Source organism: Triplophysa rosa, linkage group LG11, assembly GCF_024868665.1.
Source record: "Triplophysa rosa linkage group LG11, Trosa_1v2, whole genome shotgun sequence".
Lineage (NCBI taxonomy): Eukaryota > Metazoa > Chordata > Actinopteri > Cypriniformes > Nemacheilidae > Triplophysa > Triplophysa rosa.
Window position 1 is genome coordinate 10,935,960 of NC_079900.1, and position 15,899 is coordinate 10,951,858.

Sequence of the window (15,899 nt, forward strand, 5' to 3'; positions counted from 1 at the left end):
CAGATCAAAAGTAATTTATACAGGTTTGAAACAACATGAGGGTGAGTAAATGATGACAGAATTTTTATTTTTGGGTGAACCAGAATCAGAAAGAGCTTTATTGCCAAGTATGTTTGCACATACAAGGAATTTGTTTTGGTGACAGGAGCATCCAGTACACAGAAACAGCAACAACAGTACACAGAGACCATAACATAATAGAATACAGTACACAGATGATTTAAATAAGGGCCTATGGGTATAAAAAATTAAGAAATACAATACAATAAACATAAGATAAAGATATAGAGAGTAAAGAACCATGCCTTTAATGCTGAAAAAAATATGTAATATTGCTATAGAAATAAGTTGTATGCTATGCAACATAAAAACATACGGTATAACAAAGGAAAAATAGATTATTGTTCATAAAAATATATATCTCTTGACTAAAAGAAGTGAGTATCAGCTATATTTTTAGTCTTTTTTTAATCCTACTTTTCTTTATGGGAGACACAAATAGCCTCTGCTTTGTAGAAATTTGTAGTGTGTCTATTGATAGTTGAGAAAATAAATATCGTGTGTCCTATGGCGTGACATAGCAAAAAACAAACTTTTAATAATATATTTTTTATATTATTAATAAATAGCATAAGAGAGATTTATCTTTGCTCGTTTTTTTCAAACTTTTTGCTGTCACACCATAGGACAAATGTGCGGTTTATTCGTTAACTACCCATATATAGCTGTCATTTTCTCCTTTACAATTCAAACTTCCTTTCGCAAGCATGAGCGATGCTGATCTTTTCAAAAAAGACTGTTGAGCTGCTCTTATCTTACCATTTCTTTTAATCGTTAAACAATAACATTTGCCTTGTTATCAAATCTCTGTTTTCTACCTTTTGCCCAACAGTATGAGGGCTGGCGTATTTTTCTGCTGAAACTGCTCTGTTGGCTACATTAGCCTAGGCAGTGCCAGCCACCTGTCAATCACACAGAGTGCCATGCCGACTGGCCTCTTAGGGGGAGGATTAGTACGCACACACACACACGAAAAGCTGTTTTATCCTGGCAGCCAGGTGTGCCAGGTTGTTTGTAACTGTCATATTGCACAATCAGCATTATAGGATTTGAATGTACTCATGAATACCTATCTCTCTCTTCAACATCACTGCAGGGTCTCCATGTTACAAAACAAGTTAGTAGATTCTGTATATTCATAACTATCCAGTCTTTCAGAAAAAGAGATGTACTCATTAAAAAATACCATCAGGGCCATGTTATATTATTACATTAGTTATTTAGAGACCCCTGAGATCCCTCTGTAATGTTTCACCACCAGAATATCATAGAGGATCAGAGGTGGGCTTTCTTGACGCATGTCATTCTACTCCAATGTTGTGGTGATGAGTTTTGCACTGGAAAGTACCACTCACATCATTGTCTCTTTTCTTCAGAAAAGACCTAGCTTAATACTGTGCTCTTTTCTAGGATCTATTAGTGATGGGAAGTTCGGATCATTTTACTGACTCGGATCTTTGAGTCTCGTTCAGCAAAATGAACGAATCTTTTTTCGAGTCATATCGTTCATTTCGTTCATTATGCAAACGTTGATCACATTACAAACAATACAAAACTATAATGCTATAAGAAACAGAAAAGATTAATTCATTGTTTACCTGGGTCTTTAGTCTATGATTAGCTCACCACACCTCTTATCTGACAAGTCCTCGGGTTTGACTCCTTCGTTCATCACGTGACAGCGTCGTAAGCTAAACCAATGCAGTCAGAGCCGGAAAGAGAATTGATTAGTTCACCTCTCGAGTCTTCGGGTTTGAATCGTTCGTTCATCACGTGACAGCGTCGTAAGCTAAACCAATGCAGTCTGAGCCGGAAAGAGAATTGATTAGTTCACCTCTCGAGTCTTCGGGTTTGAATCGTTCGTTCTTCTTGAATTCCAGTACAGGACCCATAGAATGTTGCGCAATGCGCATGCGCGGCTGAACGAATCACTCCCTACGACGACTCGTTCTTCCCGAGTCACATTAAAGATTCGTTCAAAATGAACGAATCGTTCAAGAACGACCCATCACTAGGATCTATGTCCTCTGATAGAATTTTAAATATATTTTTTGTGAAAGCTGCTGAATTGGCTGTCATTCGTTTCTTTTTGCATTGGTATAAATCGGCCTGGAAACGTTGCTGAGTTTCATTTGTATTTTTGTGTTGACATGAGGCCTGTTATTTAAGATGCAGTCATTTCATGACAGCCCACAGAATTGGATGAGCAGTGCCTCCTCTAGGTCCCCTTGGAATGAGCGTGTTTTTTTTGTATTATCTAATGCATTCACATTAACATTCCTGGACTTAGCCTCAACTCTAAAGCTCTAAATGGCAAGCTCTCTGATGCTAATACCCCTAAACAACATCGGTTCTGCATAGCCAAACATGGCCTAGCAAATGCTGCTGAAACAGATTGCAGCGATGGTGCTAACAAATTGCTAATCCACTGGTATTCATTCTCTGGGGCCTTAGTGTGACTTAGCTCATTACAGGGGCCATCTCCAAGAAAATGGGGAGGGTTAGAGAAGGAACTGTGAGAAATTGTTTGGTCTGGTAAGATCCTGGCACATTGTGAGAAAGAAAAGGATTAAATGGGAGAACAGTCAGATTCGTGATCAGCGTGAAATGCAGTTTAAAATTACTTGCTTCGAATGCTTGAGTACATTGGGTATCTTTACAATCATATATTTGTCTCGTGAAATAAGCCAACCCACAGAAAACCATTTTAAATGTTTGGTCAAGACAACACTGAGATTAAATGGGGATCAAATCTTCCTAAGAAACCATAGTAATCTTATTTCTCCTCAAGATGTCTCCTCAAGTGTTTCAGAAGAGAATTTAACAATGTCTCCGACCAGTTCCGGCGCTAGGGGTGGGCAAAGAGGGCTGAAGCCCCGAATGTTTTCAGTAAAGCCCCTAATGTTTTATTACCATGCCGTATACGAATCCCTTAGGCGCCGTTTACATTTTGCATCCTTTGCGTGTCTACCCATGGGCAAATGTGAGTGAGTCCTTCTTCTTGGAAGAAAACATTTAGAGTGTAAAAACAACAGAGCTCTCCTAGCAGCTTCTGTGGCGTAGTGAGTAAGATGCGTGACTGTGCTGATGCTACATATGAGTGCAAGATCGAATCCACCTTTTGCTGAACTACATTCACATCACATATCAGATCATACAGGTATTTATTTTCAACAAAATGAAGAAAATATTTGAAAATGGCTAACAGGTTAAGGGTATTCAATTCAATTCAATTTTATTTATATAGCGCTTTTCACAATGTGCATTGTTCCAAAGCAGCTTTACAGGAGCAAATAAGAAAAACACAGAAACAGCACAGTTCATGGTGTTTATAGACCAAGCAAGATCATTATAATAAATAATATCTAATAAATAAATGAATAAATAAATAAATAAATGCAGTCTCCCGGTGAGCAAGCCAACACTGCACTGCTCTGCTGTGGCGAGGAACCCAAACTCCAATGATGAATAATGGAGAAAAAAAACCTCGGGAGAAACCAGGCTCAGCCTCAAGGGTAGTAGAGAGGCCTTATTAGTTGTCATCTATTTAATAATTTTAATACATATAATCATTTACACTCTTATTATTATTGTATAATGTATATTGCACAACATTACTTGTTTACCTTGCTGTGTCGAAACGGAATGAAGTTGAATTTATATGAGCTGGTCAATATCAATCTAATTGAGGTGACCAAACAAACGAAAGAATGCGGGATTTGCTATGGACAGAAGCCGAGGTTAAGGTCCGCTTTAACTGTGAAAGAGCCAGCGCGATGAAAGTAGCTAAATGTTTAATGTTTGATAACTGTTTTATCATAGAAATGTTAGGGCCATTCACATATTGCGTGTAAAAACACGTGCAAAATGCTGGCCGCGTCGCTTTTTCCCTCTTTCTTTTTTTTTGTTTAAGTTATATTTTACAGGCTTTTTGTCTTTATTTGATAGGACAGTGCAAAAGACAGGAAAGTTTTGGTTAGAGACAGGGGAGGGGGACCGCCCCTGTCTCCGACTGTACTCGGATATCAAAGTTTGCAATTAAAAGGCCAAAATCAGTATATTATTCAAGAAATTCCTCCAAATTGTGTAGACTTTCCACATTAACGTTTACTTTGTATACTCAGTTTGTGTCTTAGTTGATTTTATGTAAGGAATTTTAGGAGGAACAATGTTTTTTGTGCTAGAGAATCAATCTGAACAATACTATTTCCTCTGATAACATTCAACGTAATGTTTTTTACATTGTTGATACCGGCCTATGACTGCTGCAGCATAAATGTGTGTTTGCTGAAATATTACTGATGTTGTAATTATCAGGGTTGAAGAAAGCCCTAGCGTGGCTGTGTTTGCTCTGAAGGCCGGCTCCCTGCTGGGCTCTGACTGTACTCATAGAATATAAACATAAATTGATGTCACACTGGAATTCTACCAAGAAAGTCTGACAGAATTCATTTGCAACCCGTTAAGACACTGCAGTTGCGCCTCTGATGCATTCATGCGTTGATAAGCGAGACCACGTAGTTTTCAAAGCTCAATTATAGATGATGCCTTGTTACCCCAGCAAATCCGTCGAGCGAGCAGAGGCCATGATGTTTGTCACAGAGCAGAGTGAAGGTTCGTCCAGATTACCCAAGCCTGTGCTCGGCGTGACAGTCACGCTCCAGCAGCTAGCACTTGCATTCCCATTTTGCTTGTATTATTAATTTTTCATTCGTTTTCAGGCCCAGCCATTCATGTAACATTCATTATCGGAGTCATTAAATTGGATTTGTTCCTGTTTCGTTCTCCTTTATCTCTCAAGGCTATTCTTAAGAGTTGGAAATGTGTGACACTTCGCAGGGTACAGTAGCTGTGATTCCTACAAAAATGGAGTTAGCATATGATGCCGGCCAATTTAATCTGCTTACCACATGGCCAGAGACGTAGTGACAGAGCCTTATAGTGATGCAACTTTCGAAGCTTTAAATTGAATTGTACGGCTGCCAAAAACCTCACCACGGCAGGTGCGAGCATGTGAAAGCCAGAGAGCGGCAAAACATAATTGTCAGCAAAATTAGATACTGACTAATGTCTTATTCATAATAGAAGCAGCAATTTAGTTTCAGTGAGTACACATTATTCCACCATTGTACGCACATTTGGTTTAGTAATTAATTGTAGGGGTTTGTGTACGGTCAGTAGCGGTGTGAATATGCATTTTGGTTAATGGCTCCAGACAGGATGGCCGGTAATGCAGAGTTATAAAATGGTGTCCTTTTTCAGCATACAATAAAAGTTCAGGGTCAGTTGACAGAAATGTTTTAGATGATTAAAAAAAACTTGTGTCTGATGGTGTATGTCTGAATGTTTGGAATTAGTTGTGGAGGAAATATATAGTTGTGCTACCATATTAATTTCCTTTACTACAAAACTTTATTTAGTTTCTATTTAAACTGTTTGAAAAACATCTCAGTGTAAGAACTTTAGAAACTGTCTGATAAAATGCCCCCCCCCCAAAAAAAAACATTTTTTAGGCAATGTGACCCTGAACCAAAAAAACAGTCATAAGGGTCAATTTTTTTAAATGGAAAGCTAAATAAATAAGCTTTCCATTGATGTATGGTTTGGTAGGATTGGTAGGATAGGACAATATTTGGCGGAGATACAACTATTTGAAGATCTGGAATCTGAGGGTGCAAAAAAATCGAAATATCGAGAAAGTCGCCTTTAACGTTATATATCAGAGGTGCTGTAGCAGGCTGTTGCTAAGAAGAACAGGTTTGTTTTAATGCTCTCTATTGGCTTACCGCTGTAATGACATTGTGGAGAGAAGATGAACCCGACAGCAGAAGTTCTAAGTTTGTGGTCCAAGATCAGAAATATAACAAAGTAGTTTTGATTTATTTTTGATTTGTTAGTCACCAGAAATCCCAGTGTCACATTGTGTTCTTCCGTAGTGTTGATGAGTTTACTATTTTACTATTACTATTAAAATGTGGAAAAAGTATAAATAAAGAATGAGATTGTAACCTCCTATTGCAATGGTAGTGTATATCACTTTTCAGGTTCACTTATACAGTGCATTCAGGCTTTACATTTTATCATTATGTGCATTCCCTGGGACTTGAACCCATGACATTGGCATAGAAAGTGTTAAAAAAAATCCCATACAAGATCTTTTTAATTGCTACTCCAGCAATGAGAATAAATGAAAAGCAAATGAAAACGTTATGAAAGCACTATACCATTGCTTTACAAATTAAACCCTTGACGCTCAAGGACAGTTAATTTGTTGATAGAATATTTTGTTGAATTGATTAAATTCATACGTGGGAAACTAAAAGAGACGAAGAAAGCCTGACATTGTGGCCTTGTTGTAGCAATTGCTAGGTAAGTGATATCCAGGGAAAAGACTGATAAAAAGACACCTGCACCCCGGTCAAACGGATATAAAGAGCTTTTAGTATGTGTGCGCGTGTCTCTTGTGAAAATATCAAAAGGCTTTAATGTGTTTGACCATTTCGCTTGAGCTACGGCTCTCCCTCTCTGGATTACGTTTTCAACATGTTTTTTATATTACTTTTATATTTCATTATCTTACTCACTGGTATCAGACAGAATGTGAATTAATCCAAAGCCATTTATGTTCAAGGGTGCGCCTTTCTCAGGTTTTTTTTCCAAAAAACCCATGACCTTGGGTCTTACGCAATACTTTGAGCGAGGAGCAAACATCCTTCCTATTCAAATAAAGATTTTGCTAAAATAAACTGCGCACATGCAGCCATTCCCACAAGAATGGTGTGTTTGTAATTGTTTTAATGTAAGGTAAATGCAGTATGTTCTTAGGTCTGAGGTGTTCTGCTGTTTGACAACAGAAGCGTCAGCACAAGCTCTCAAGAGCTTCCTGCGGCTTTTAGCGTGGAGTGTGAGAGCGTGTCTATTCTCCCATTAGGAGTGCTAATGTGTTTTAGTGTTAAAACACAAGAGAGACTTACCACAGCGCTCTCACTGAAAGAGTGAGACGACAGCGAGCGGGAAAGAGATTAAGAAACTGTGAAACTTTGAGGAAATCAACTCCAAAATCAAGAGCATTTATGGAGTGAGCGTGAAATGTCTAAATGAAGGTGAGATTGAAACAGCAAAGGCGGTGCACTGAAGTCTTATTTTTTTCTCGGTTTCTAATCGTTCTCTCTCTCTCTGATTGTCTGTCACTGCGTTTGTCCTGTTTAGCTGTGTTTACAGTCATAATGGCTGCAAATGGAGGCTTTTTAGATGTTGAGGAGCTCTGGCACCTCAGCAGCTACTCAGGGAGAGGAAAAGGGGAAAATGGCAAATTAGATTCAGCTCATCACCACAGCAACACACTGACAGTAGGTAGATTTCGTGTTCTGGGACAAAAGAAAAGCGGCTTGTTAGATTTAATTGAAGTGAGCGGGGATAATGGAACCTCATGGAGTACCGCAGGACGGAGAGAGTCAGGTGAGGGAGGTGTCTGCGTAAACCTCGTGCACACTCGCAGCGCTGCGTGCAGTCAGGGAATGAGCAGTGACACAATATGCTGTCGTGTATTTATTACGGATTTGGAGTTGTTGATATTTCTGTCTTCTCAAAAGCTGAGCAGATGAAGGAGCGGCTTAGTGTTGGCACACGCGAGCGGCCAGAACATGGCACTGGCACAATATAAGCAAACCCAACTCTCTCTCTTTCTATTTTATGAGTGATTCTTTGTTTCGACGTATTTCAGTGTATGTGGAGTTTTTATTGACCTGAACTGCCCCCTCGGGTACTGATGTCTCTTTCTTCTCCTTCCTTAGGCTGCTGCTCCGTCGCCATGACGACCGAGGAGTGTCCTGTGCCGCTTGGCGTGAGCCAGGTGGGGGCCAGGCGGTTCGAGGACTTTGGCTCCTCTCAAGGGGATGACATCATCGAAGAGGTGGGGCCTTGCGATGATGCCGGCAGCGACCTCAGCACCTTGGTCGTGCCGTTTCCAGAGTTGGCGCCTGTGGTTTTCTTCTGTCTCAAGCAGACCACCTGCCCGCGTAACTGGTGCATTCGCATGGTGTCGAGCCCATATCCTTTATTACCTGGGTCGCAGCTTCCGTGGAGATTCTTAAAGGGGTATTTCACCCAAAAATGAAAATTCTGTCATCATTTACTGGCCGTCATGTCATTTCGAACCTGTTTGACTTTCTTCTGCAGAACACAAAAGAAGATATTTGGAAGAACGTTGGTAACCAAACAATGCTGGGCCACATTGACTTCCATTATATGGACACAAAACCACAGAGACATTTCTCAAAATATCTTCTTTTGGGTCTGTCATAAAGAGGTTTATCAGGGACAGGTTTTGAAGATTTTTGGGTGAACGATCCCACTCAGCTCAAGGGTCCTGGAGAGTCAATGTCCTGCAATCCTAATCCAACACACTTGCATGATTGATAAGCATTGGAACTAAACTCTGAATCGCAGTGGTGCTCCAGGACCGGAGATGAAAAGTCCTGTTCTAAGTAGTGTCGAGTTGACTTAAGTATTTAATTGACACAGACACAATAGCCAGTTTACTTAATCCAGCTTCCAGCTGCTGTTTAGTCAGCAAGTCAGTGATTAAGTGCTGTGGGATCGCTGTGACAAGATGATCTAAACGCAGATGCTGACAACTTGACGTAAGCAGTTTGGCGTCCCTCTCGCTCGTTGTCCCGAACCACGACAGTTTCGGTAAAATGTCAGTTTCAATGTGAAAATACAGCCTGAAAGATTTTGTTGGTGGAGTGTTGTGTCAAGACGCATGAATATACAATATCGAATTCTTGTGGTTAAATAATGAATTACAGGACTGTATTATTGATGAAAAGCTGGAATTACATAGGTAAGGGTTTAAAGCGTATCGATAATGTATTCTTGGCGCGGCTTGGCAAGCCTGGAGTTTTCTTCGGCGTTTGAAGTTTGAAAGTTGATTTTTCTCTTTTTGTGCTTTTCTGTCAGGCTGCCACGACTGCCTTGGGGCCTCAGACTCCTTTGGAAAGTGTCTTAAATCGAATTTCACGTCTCTGCGTCGGTTTGGCTGACACTCTCATTTGGCTGGGCTCAGCGAAAGCCTTTTATACACGATAGGCACAGGTCTTCTTTACCCATAGAGGTCCAAATCTCCCGTACTGTAGCCTTAACAGCTGCGGGGCACTATTCAGCATCGTTCCCTGTTACCGCAGAGCAGAACACGCTCAGACCGCGCCAATCGCTGTACCTGTCTGCAGTCGCTGGCCGGCTAGAGAGAGCGAGGCGTATTTCTGCACACCGAGGCAGTTTTGGAGGAGATGTTGGTGCTCGCATCTACACAGCATGCCAAATTTGTTTCAGTGCCTTAATAGGATGTCTGAGTAACTTGTTAGGAGTTTATTGTGTGAGTGGAGAGGGAGGGAGCGAGAAAGAAGGCTGATAAAGAGAACCTGTGATGACTTCATTAATGGTCAGAAGTATGCTGAGATTGTTTAACAAGGACCGTGGACATTTTAGATGGGATATGCAATTCTACAGAGGAAGACAAGCATTTCACACTTCAGGGGAAACAGGGAACCGGGGGCTTATTGATATCGGATGGTTTACATTTCAGAAAGGTTGAAATTAAAGCGTAGTGCTTTTTATCAAGCCCAAGGGGCAATTTGCTAATTATTTAGTAATACTAGATATTAGATAAGGGAGGGGAGAGAGGGAATTATCCCTTCTGCACGTTTACAGTAAGATGTTGGAAAATGGAATTATAATCTTTTTAATAGTATTTTGCACATTGTTGCCCTTGTCAAAACAGTTTAATTGGTAATGTATTGTTTTAGAAATGTGACCCCAGAGTGTTTGCTGTCACTTAGTGTTTGTTTGTATATGAGGTACAGCGTAACCACAGGGCGTCTCACAGCCAATTACTTTCTGATTTACATTCTGTTCAGAGTGAAATATTTATAAACAGCATGTCATTTAACTTTAAAACTTTTTATCCATCACATTTTCTTATTTAAACTTTGAATATGAACTTGCAGTATGAACTTGAAAAGAATAGTTTACAATATGAATATGTACTTACAAATATTTTCTTTGTGTGCATCGTAATGTAAAAGAAGAATTTTTAAATGTTTATGTAGCTATATTCCATATAATAATAGTTCATAATGTCTAAAAGAAACCATAAAACACCAAGCAGTCCATAATCTTATGTCACACTGTGGCTTTATGTGAGGCGCAGATGGAAATTTGGGTCATTTTTGTACAGAAAATCTTTGGCTTTTTTCTGTTAGAAGTGAAGTTTGATAGTAACCTGAAAGGAAACCATTTGTGAGGCTTTTATGGTGAATCTTTTTGAAACTTGACCGCTGTGGTCGGTATGAATTGTGGTATAGAAAAGAGCTCGGATAGGATTTCTCAGCATTTCTTGTTACTCAAAAGAAGTAAAAGATTTTATAATGACTTGAGGATGTATAAATATTTATAGAATTATACATTTTGGGTGAACTGATTGTGCCTTTCCTCAACTCATTATTAAAATGATAAATCTCCAGACGGCATCCACTGTGCAAGTGTACATTTCAAAATAATGTTTGACAGGCTTTGATTTAACATTCTGCCTTTATTCCTGGAGCGACCTATGAATGCTGAGCTTTATTTGCAGACTGAATAAAGTCTTCAACCTTCAACTCCTTCCCAAGTGCAATGCCCCTTAGACATCAGTCAACCCCTAACCACCCAATCCCCCCCGGAAGCATATCAACAATGCCCATCATCCTAATGCTGTAATAGAATAATGATATTTCAGACCTTTGACTGCCAATACAAAGGAGAAGATTAGAATCTGTCAACACTTTTGAATATATTTATTACTGGTTTTCAGTCTATACCTTTATTTCTCCTATGGGCTCAGATGTCTGTACTGTTTGTATTTCACTTCTGTGTTCTTTTAATAGACGTTGTTGGAGTATAGCACAATGGTGATAGAAACTGTCAAAAGGAATTTGTTACCATTCTAAAATAGAGCAATATGTATCATTTGAAGAGTGGTGTCGGGATGTTGCTATCAGAGATGCCTAGAGTCTTGAATTTTCTCTGTGTGTAAAAAAACGTGTAGTTAATAGACCCTGATCTCTTGCGTACATCACAGTGTCTGTGCCGGATGAGAGACAGGAGTTATAATGCTGATCTTCAGGTCTGATTGGCCTGTGGATGTTCTCTGACGCTGTGTTGCTATGACAGCTCATCACACAGCGCAAGACAGATGCTCACTCACCTCCGCAACCTTATCAGTCTCTTCCTGTGTGTCTCCTGTTCTCAGTTCTTCTTCCACATGCTTTTCAGACATCAAACTGCCCCCCAAAAAAACCTAAAAGTTCAAGTTTGTTTTAAAAGTTTTACCAAATAGGCTTTTTACATACCAATGCTGTCACGCATTTTCATGCAATAGTTTGAATAAACAGACTTTAAAATATTTATGTACCTATGAGTTTATTTTTAAAACCTTGTGTATAGACGGTTTCAAAGCAACAACATAAACAAACGTTATTGCGCAATGCACACTTTTGTGGCCCACTTAACTTCCGGTACACATCCGCAAAGAATAGAGTCTCAGTAGATTATTTACGATAACAAGCAAAAGAAATAAGAAGTAAATTATTGTAAGCTAGCAAGTTAAAAGTTTGTCTAGCCAGTATTATTTGGGCTTACCAGTAGAAGAACCGGCTACTTGACTAAACTTAAATGCAACAAAGTCACATGACCCATTCAACAAATTGTCTAAATTTATTAATCTAAATAATATATTATTTGCCTCTAGCCAGACCGATCAACAAACACAAGTCCGGAAGTTAACTTTGGTTTTAACAGTAAAGACACTTTCTCCATTCTCTTCCTCTCACTGTCCTGCCGTATCTCTCTCTCGCACCATCCCTTCTTCCCTCCTACCTCCTTCACCTCTATCTCTTTTCTCGCCAGGCACTCAATAAGAATTCTCTGCTGTGTGATTTATGTCACAGCATGTTAAAGTAATTACTGAGGACTACCATCTCTCTCTGTCTATCGCCTGCGTCCCCTCCCTCCTCTTCATACGCTCGTGCACACGCACACCGGATCAACACTATCTGCGTGTCTGAATCTGACACTAGCAGTAAATTTAGGCCGAGCGAGGATCAGCTGTGGTAATGGAACGTTAGAGTCACTATATGGTGAGTCATGGTACAGCGCTCTAATTCCAGATGAGGTGCACTTTGGGCGGTGCGGCTGTGTTCGTAAATCTGACCTGAGCTCCCATGTAGAAATTTGGCAGAACGGTGAACCAGCTCTTATCATCAGTCAGCCTAATGTTGAGCTAACCTTTCAAAAACCTGTGAAGTTTTGTGATTTGGAGTTCATGTCTAATAGCTTTTGATGTGATCTACTGTATATGCTAGTGAATTTATAATGGTGGCCAAAATCAAGCTTTAGCTAATAAAGATGTTTAAAACGTACATCCTTACCCTCCAAGGAAAATGGTATGTTGATGAATAATCTGCAATACACTGGTTTTTGTCCAATCAGAAGAGCTTTGTAGAATACTGGATCTCACATAAAGTTTAGGAAAGGTGGCAGTGTTTCATACCAAGGTTCATGTATAGAACCTTGTAAAATAATATTAACATTCACATGAGAAAAGCACTTTTTGAATGGAATACTACTACTCATAGACGTATCATGTCTGAGAACAGATGGTGCTCAAAAGTTTCGTTTGATGCAGTTGGTGTCAGACAACTGAAGCTGTGTTGGACTAACACCAGTGTGGGGGAAGTACACAGACACGGCAACAAATGCCTGTGTGTTTCATTTCTCAGACAAAGATCTGTTTGTCTGTCGTGAACTCTGTTTTTCAGGTGTTCTTGTTTGCCATTAGCCTTGTTGCAGCTGGGAAACTCTGTTCTTCTTTCTGGATGATAATGGAAGCTGTAATTTGCCCTCTGCCCTCTAAAGCTTAAATTGGACTTGTCAATGGTGTACAGATTCCTCGACATTGACCCTCTGAAAGTAGATTTGCCTTCAAAACAAATAGCCACGCACACGCGAACACAATAGTTGGGGAGATTAGTCTTCTGGTCCATCTGTTTTAAAAGCTTTTCGTGCTGTGGTCTCTAGGCGCTGTGTTGAACAGCAGGTTAGAACAGATTGTTTTTCTCACAAGCAGCACCTATAAATGCCTGCACACTTCTGATGAAGGCCAACTCTCTCTCTCTCTCTCTCTCTCTCTCTCTCTCTCTCTCTCGCACACATTCCTCTCATTTAAGTATATCTACATGGCTCATCTGAATTATTATCATATTATTAGAAGTTTTACAGTTTTCTTATGCATCTTCTTTCTCATATTAGCATGGTAAAGTTTAGTGTCCTTGTCCCGGGTCATAACGAAACTGATTAAATTCTGCAGATGTAGGTATTTATAACACGCTTCTTTAAAGAGTAAAAGGCACACAACTAGTGTTTAGTGGCCCGTTACGTCATACAGTTTGCGTTTTAAAAGACTTGTAATCTCTATTCAGAACAGGGAGCCCTGCTGAAAAACAATAAAAACCATCAGAGAAATTCTAATTGGTATAATGGTTATAATGGGAATTGAATATTATCCTATATAATGTTTATCCTCACTCTGAAAAGGCTTGCATCACTGCGCTCTGTTTTGTGCCATTTGTGGTCATTTCTAGTTTGAGATTTAGTCAGGTCAGCTGCCGATTACCTAGTCTTATTACCTAGGATCTTTGAATCCCCATAGAACAAATAACATTTCAATTAAACTTACTGTCACCATCATCTGAATCAGATAACATGTATGAGGGATGGAGGGAGAGAGACACACGAGAGACACACAATGGATGCTCTCAGCTTTTGCACTGTGTGTGTGTGTGAGCTGTCTGTTGAGTCTCTGTCAATAAACAGGTAGGTGGACCACTGAGTCTCTAACTGTGCTGTTGGCAGGGGCTGTTATAGGCTGTGCCCAGAACAGCATGAAGCAGTGACAGATAGAGAGAGCAGACGAATGAACAGCAGACAAAGGCGAATGGAAGGAGGCTGCACGAAGAGAAAGTGGTTAGAAGACTGTATTTATTCCCACAGGTACTGCATGGAGAGAGATGAACAATGTCTGTGTGTTTGCTTTACTCGGTGACCTTTCACCTCTGACAGAGCCAAGCCACCGATGCACTCATCTCGCACAGATAGAGAGAGAGCCTTGGGATATGAGTAAAATGGCATTGCTTTGTCTCTGTCAACGCTATTGGACCAGTTCTCCACCTGTGATACAATAATGGTGCTGACAGCAGATATACGGCACATGTGCAGGAAAATCTATGCATTTATTCATACTGTATGTGTATATACTGCATGTACTGTGTATCCTCACTTACACATTCATGTATTCTGCCAAATATTCAAAATCTCATGAAGTGAGCTATTCATGAAAACATGCCAAGGTCACATTGCACCCGAACAAACAGGTAACACTGTACAATTCAATTTAATTCAATTAACTTTAATTCAATTAGTTAATGTTAGTTAATGCAATGAAGTAGTTTAAAATAACAACAGCAGCATTTATTAATCATGGTTAATGTTAAAGGAAAAGTTCACCTCAAAATTGTGTAATTTACTCTCACATGACGCTCAACATGTTTTAAGACTTTGGAACACAAATAAAGATATTTTAGGTGATATCCGAGAGATTTCCAAGCTTCCTCATAGACATTTTGTTAGTTTGTTTGGTTTTCGCACATTAAGTATTCTCGTAGCTTCAAAACAATTCAATTGAGCCACTATGAGCTAATAGACCAATTTAGCGATGTCTTTAGTACTTTTCTGGACCTTGACAACCACTATTACCACGATGTCTATGAGGAGGCCTGGAAATCTCTCGGATGTCACCTAAAATGTCTTTATTTGTGTTCCGAAGATGCAGGGAGATCATAAAACACATTGAACGTCATGTGGGTGAGTAAAAAATAACACAATTTTGATTTTGAGGTGGACTTTTCCTTTAATATCTACAAAAATGAATACAGTACATCTTTTACATTTACAGTTGTATAAATTGTAAATATAATATGAATAAATGAAAAAAGAACGTTCTATGAATGGACATGAACTAACACTAAACAAAAGTACAGTTATTAAGCATGAATCTAGATTAATAAATGCTGTTTATACCTCTATGTTGTTTTTGAGTTGCTGTTCCCCAAAGTATATAACATGGTATATTATTTCACATTTCTGTCTTGATTTTGGGGGTAAATGTGACCTGAACATTTTTTTTACTGTGGTGGGTCATCTGAAGGCGGTTTGTGGAGGGCGGATGTCAAACCTAACTCGCATTTTCGGCTTATTGAAACGCAGCAAGCAGAAAAGATTGTAATAGGCCCTTAATCCACAGATATTCACTTCTGTCTTAGACCTGTGGAGAGCTGTAATCAAGACGTTCACTCTCACTGACCCTGGATCAGTGGACCTACTGCTCCCAATGACACCCAGCTCTCTTGGTGTCAGTAGATTAACCAGAAAGAGAAAATCAGGCATTCACATTCAGATTAATGTAAAAAAAANATATCTCCCTGATCCTTCAACACGACACACCTCGAATGAGAACAGAACAGAAACCTATTGACTAACTGAAATGAGGACATCTTTTTAGAGAAAATACTCTCTGTAAACGGTGAGGTTGATCTCTCATAGAGAAAGAGAGAGAGAGAGAGAGAGAGAGAGAGAGAGAGAGAGAGATGTACTGTAAATAAAATACATTTTATATGACGTTCTGCTCGCTAGCACAAGGGATGTTGATCCAGGTCGTGACCTCTATTTTAATGTAATTCCCATTA

At 39.5% G+C, this 15,899-nt stretch overlaps 1 protein-coding gene across 2 annotated transcripts in view; it reads left to right on the forward strand.

The window, feature by feature from the left end:
* The window catches only part of cacna1ia (calcium voltage-gated channel subunit alpha1 Ia), a 166,523-nt gene that overhangs the window by 29,648 nt on the left and 120,976 nt on the right, over nt 1-15,899 (forward strand). For both annotated transcript variants that reach the window (XM_057346063.1, XM_057346064.1), the window contains one exon: nt 7,854-8,108. In XM_057346063.1, the coding sequence (XP_057202046.1) occupies nt 7,871-8,108 (238 nt within the window). In that variant the 5' untranslated portion in view covers nt 7,854-7,870. The remainder of the gene's footprint in view (nt 1-7,853; nt 8,109-15,899) is intronic.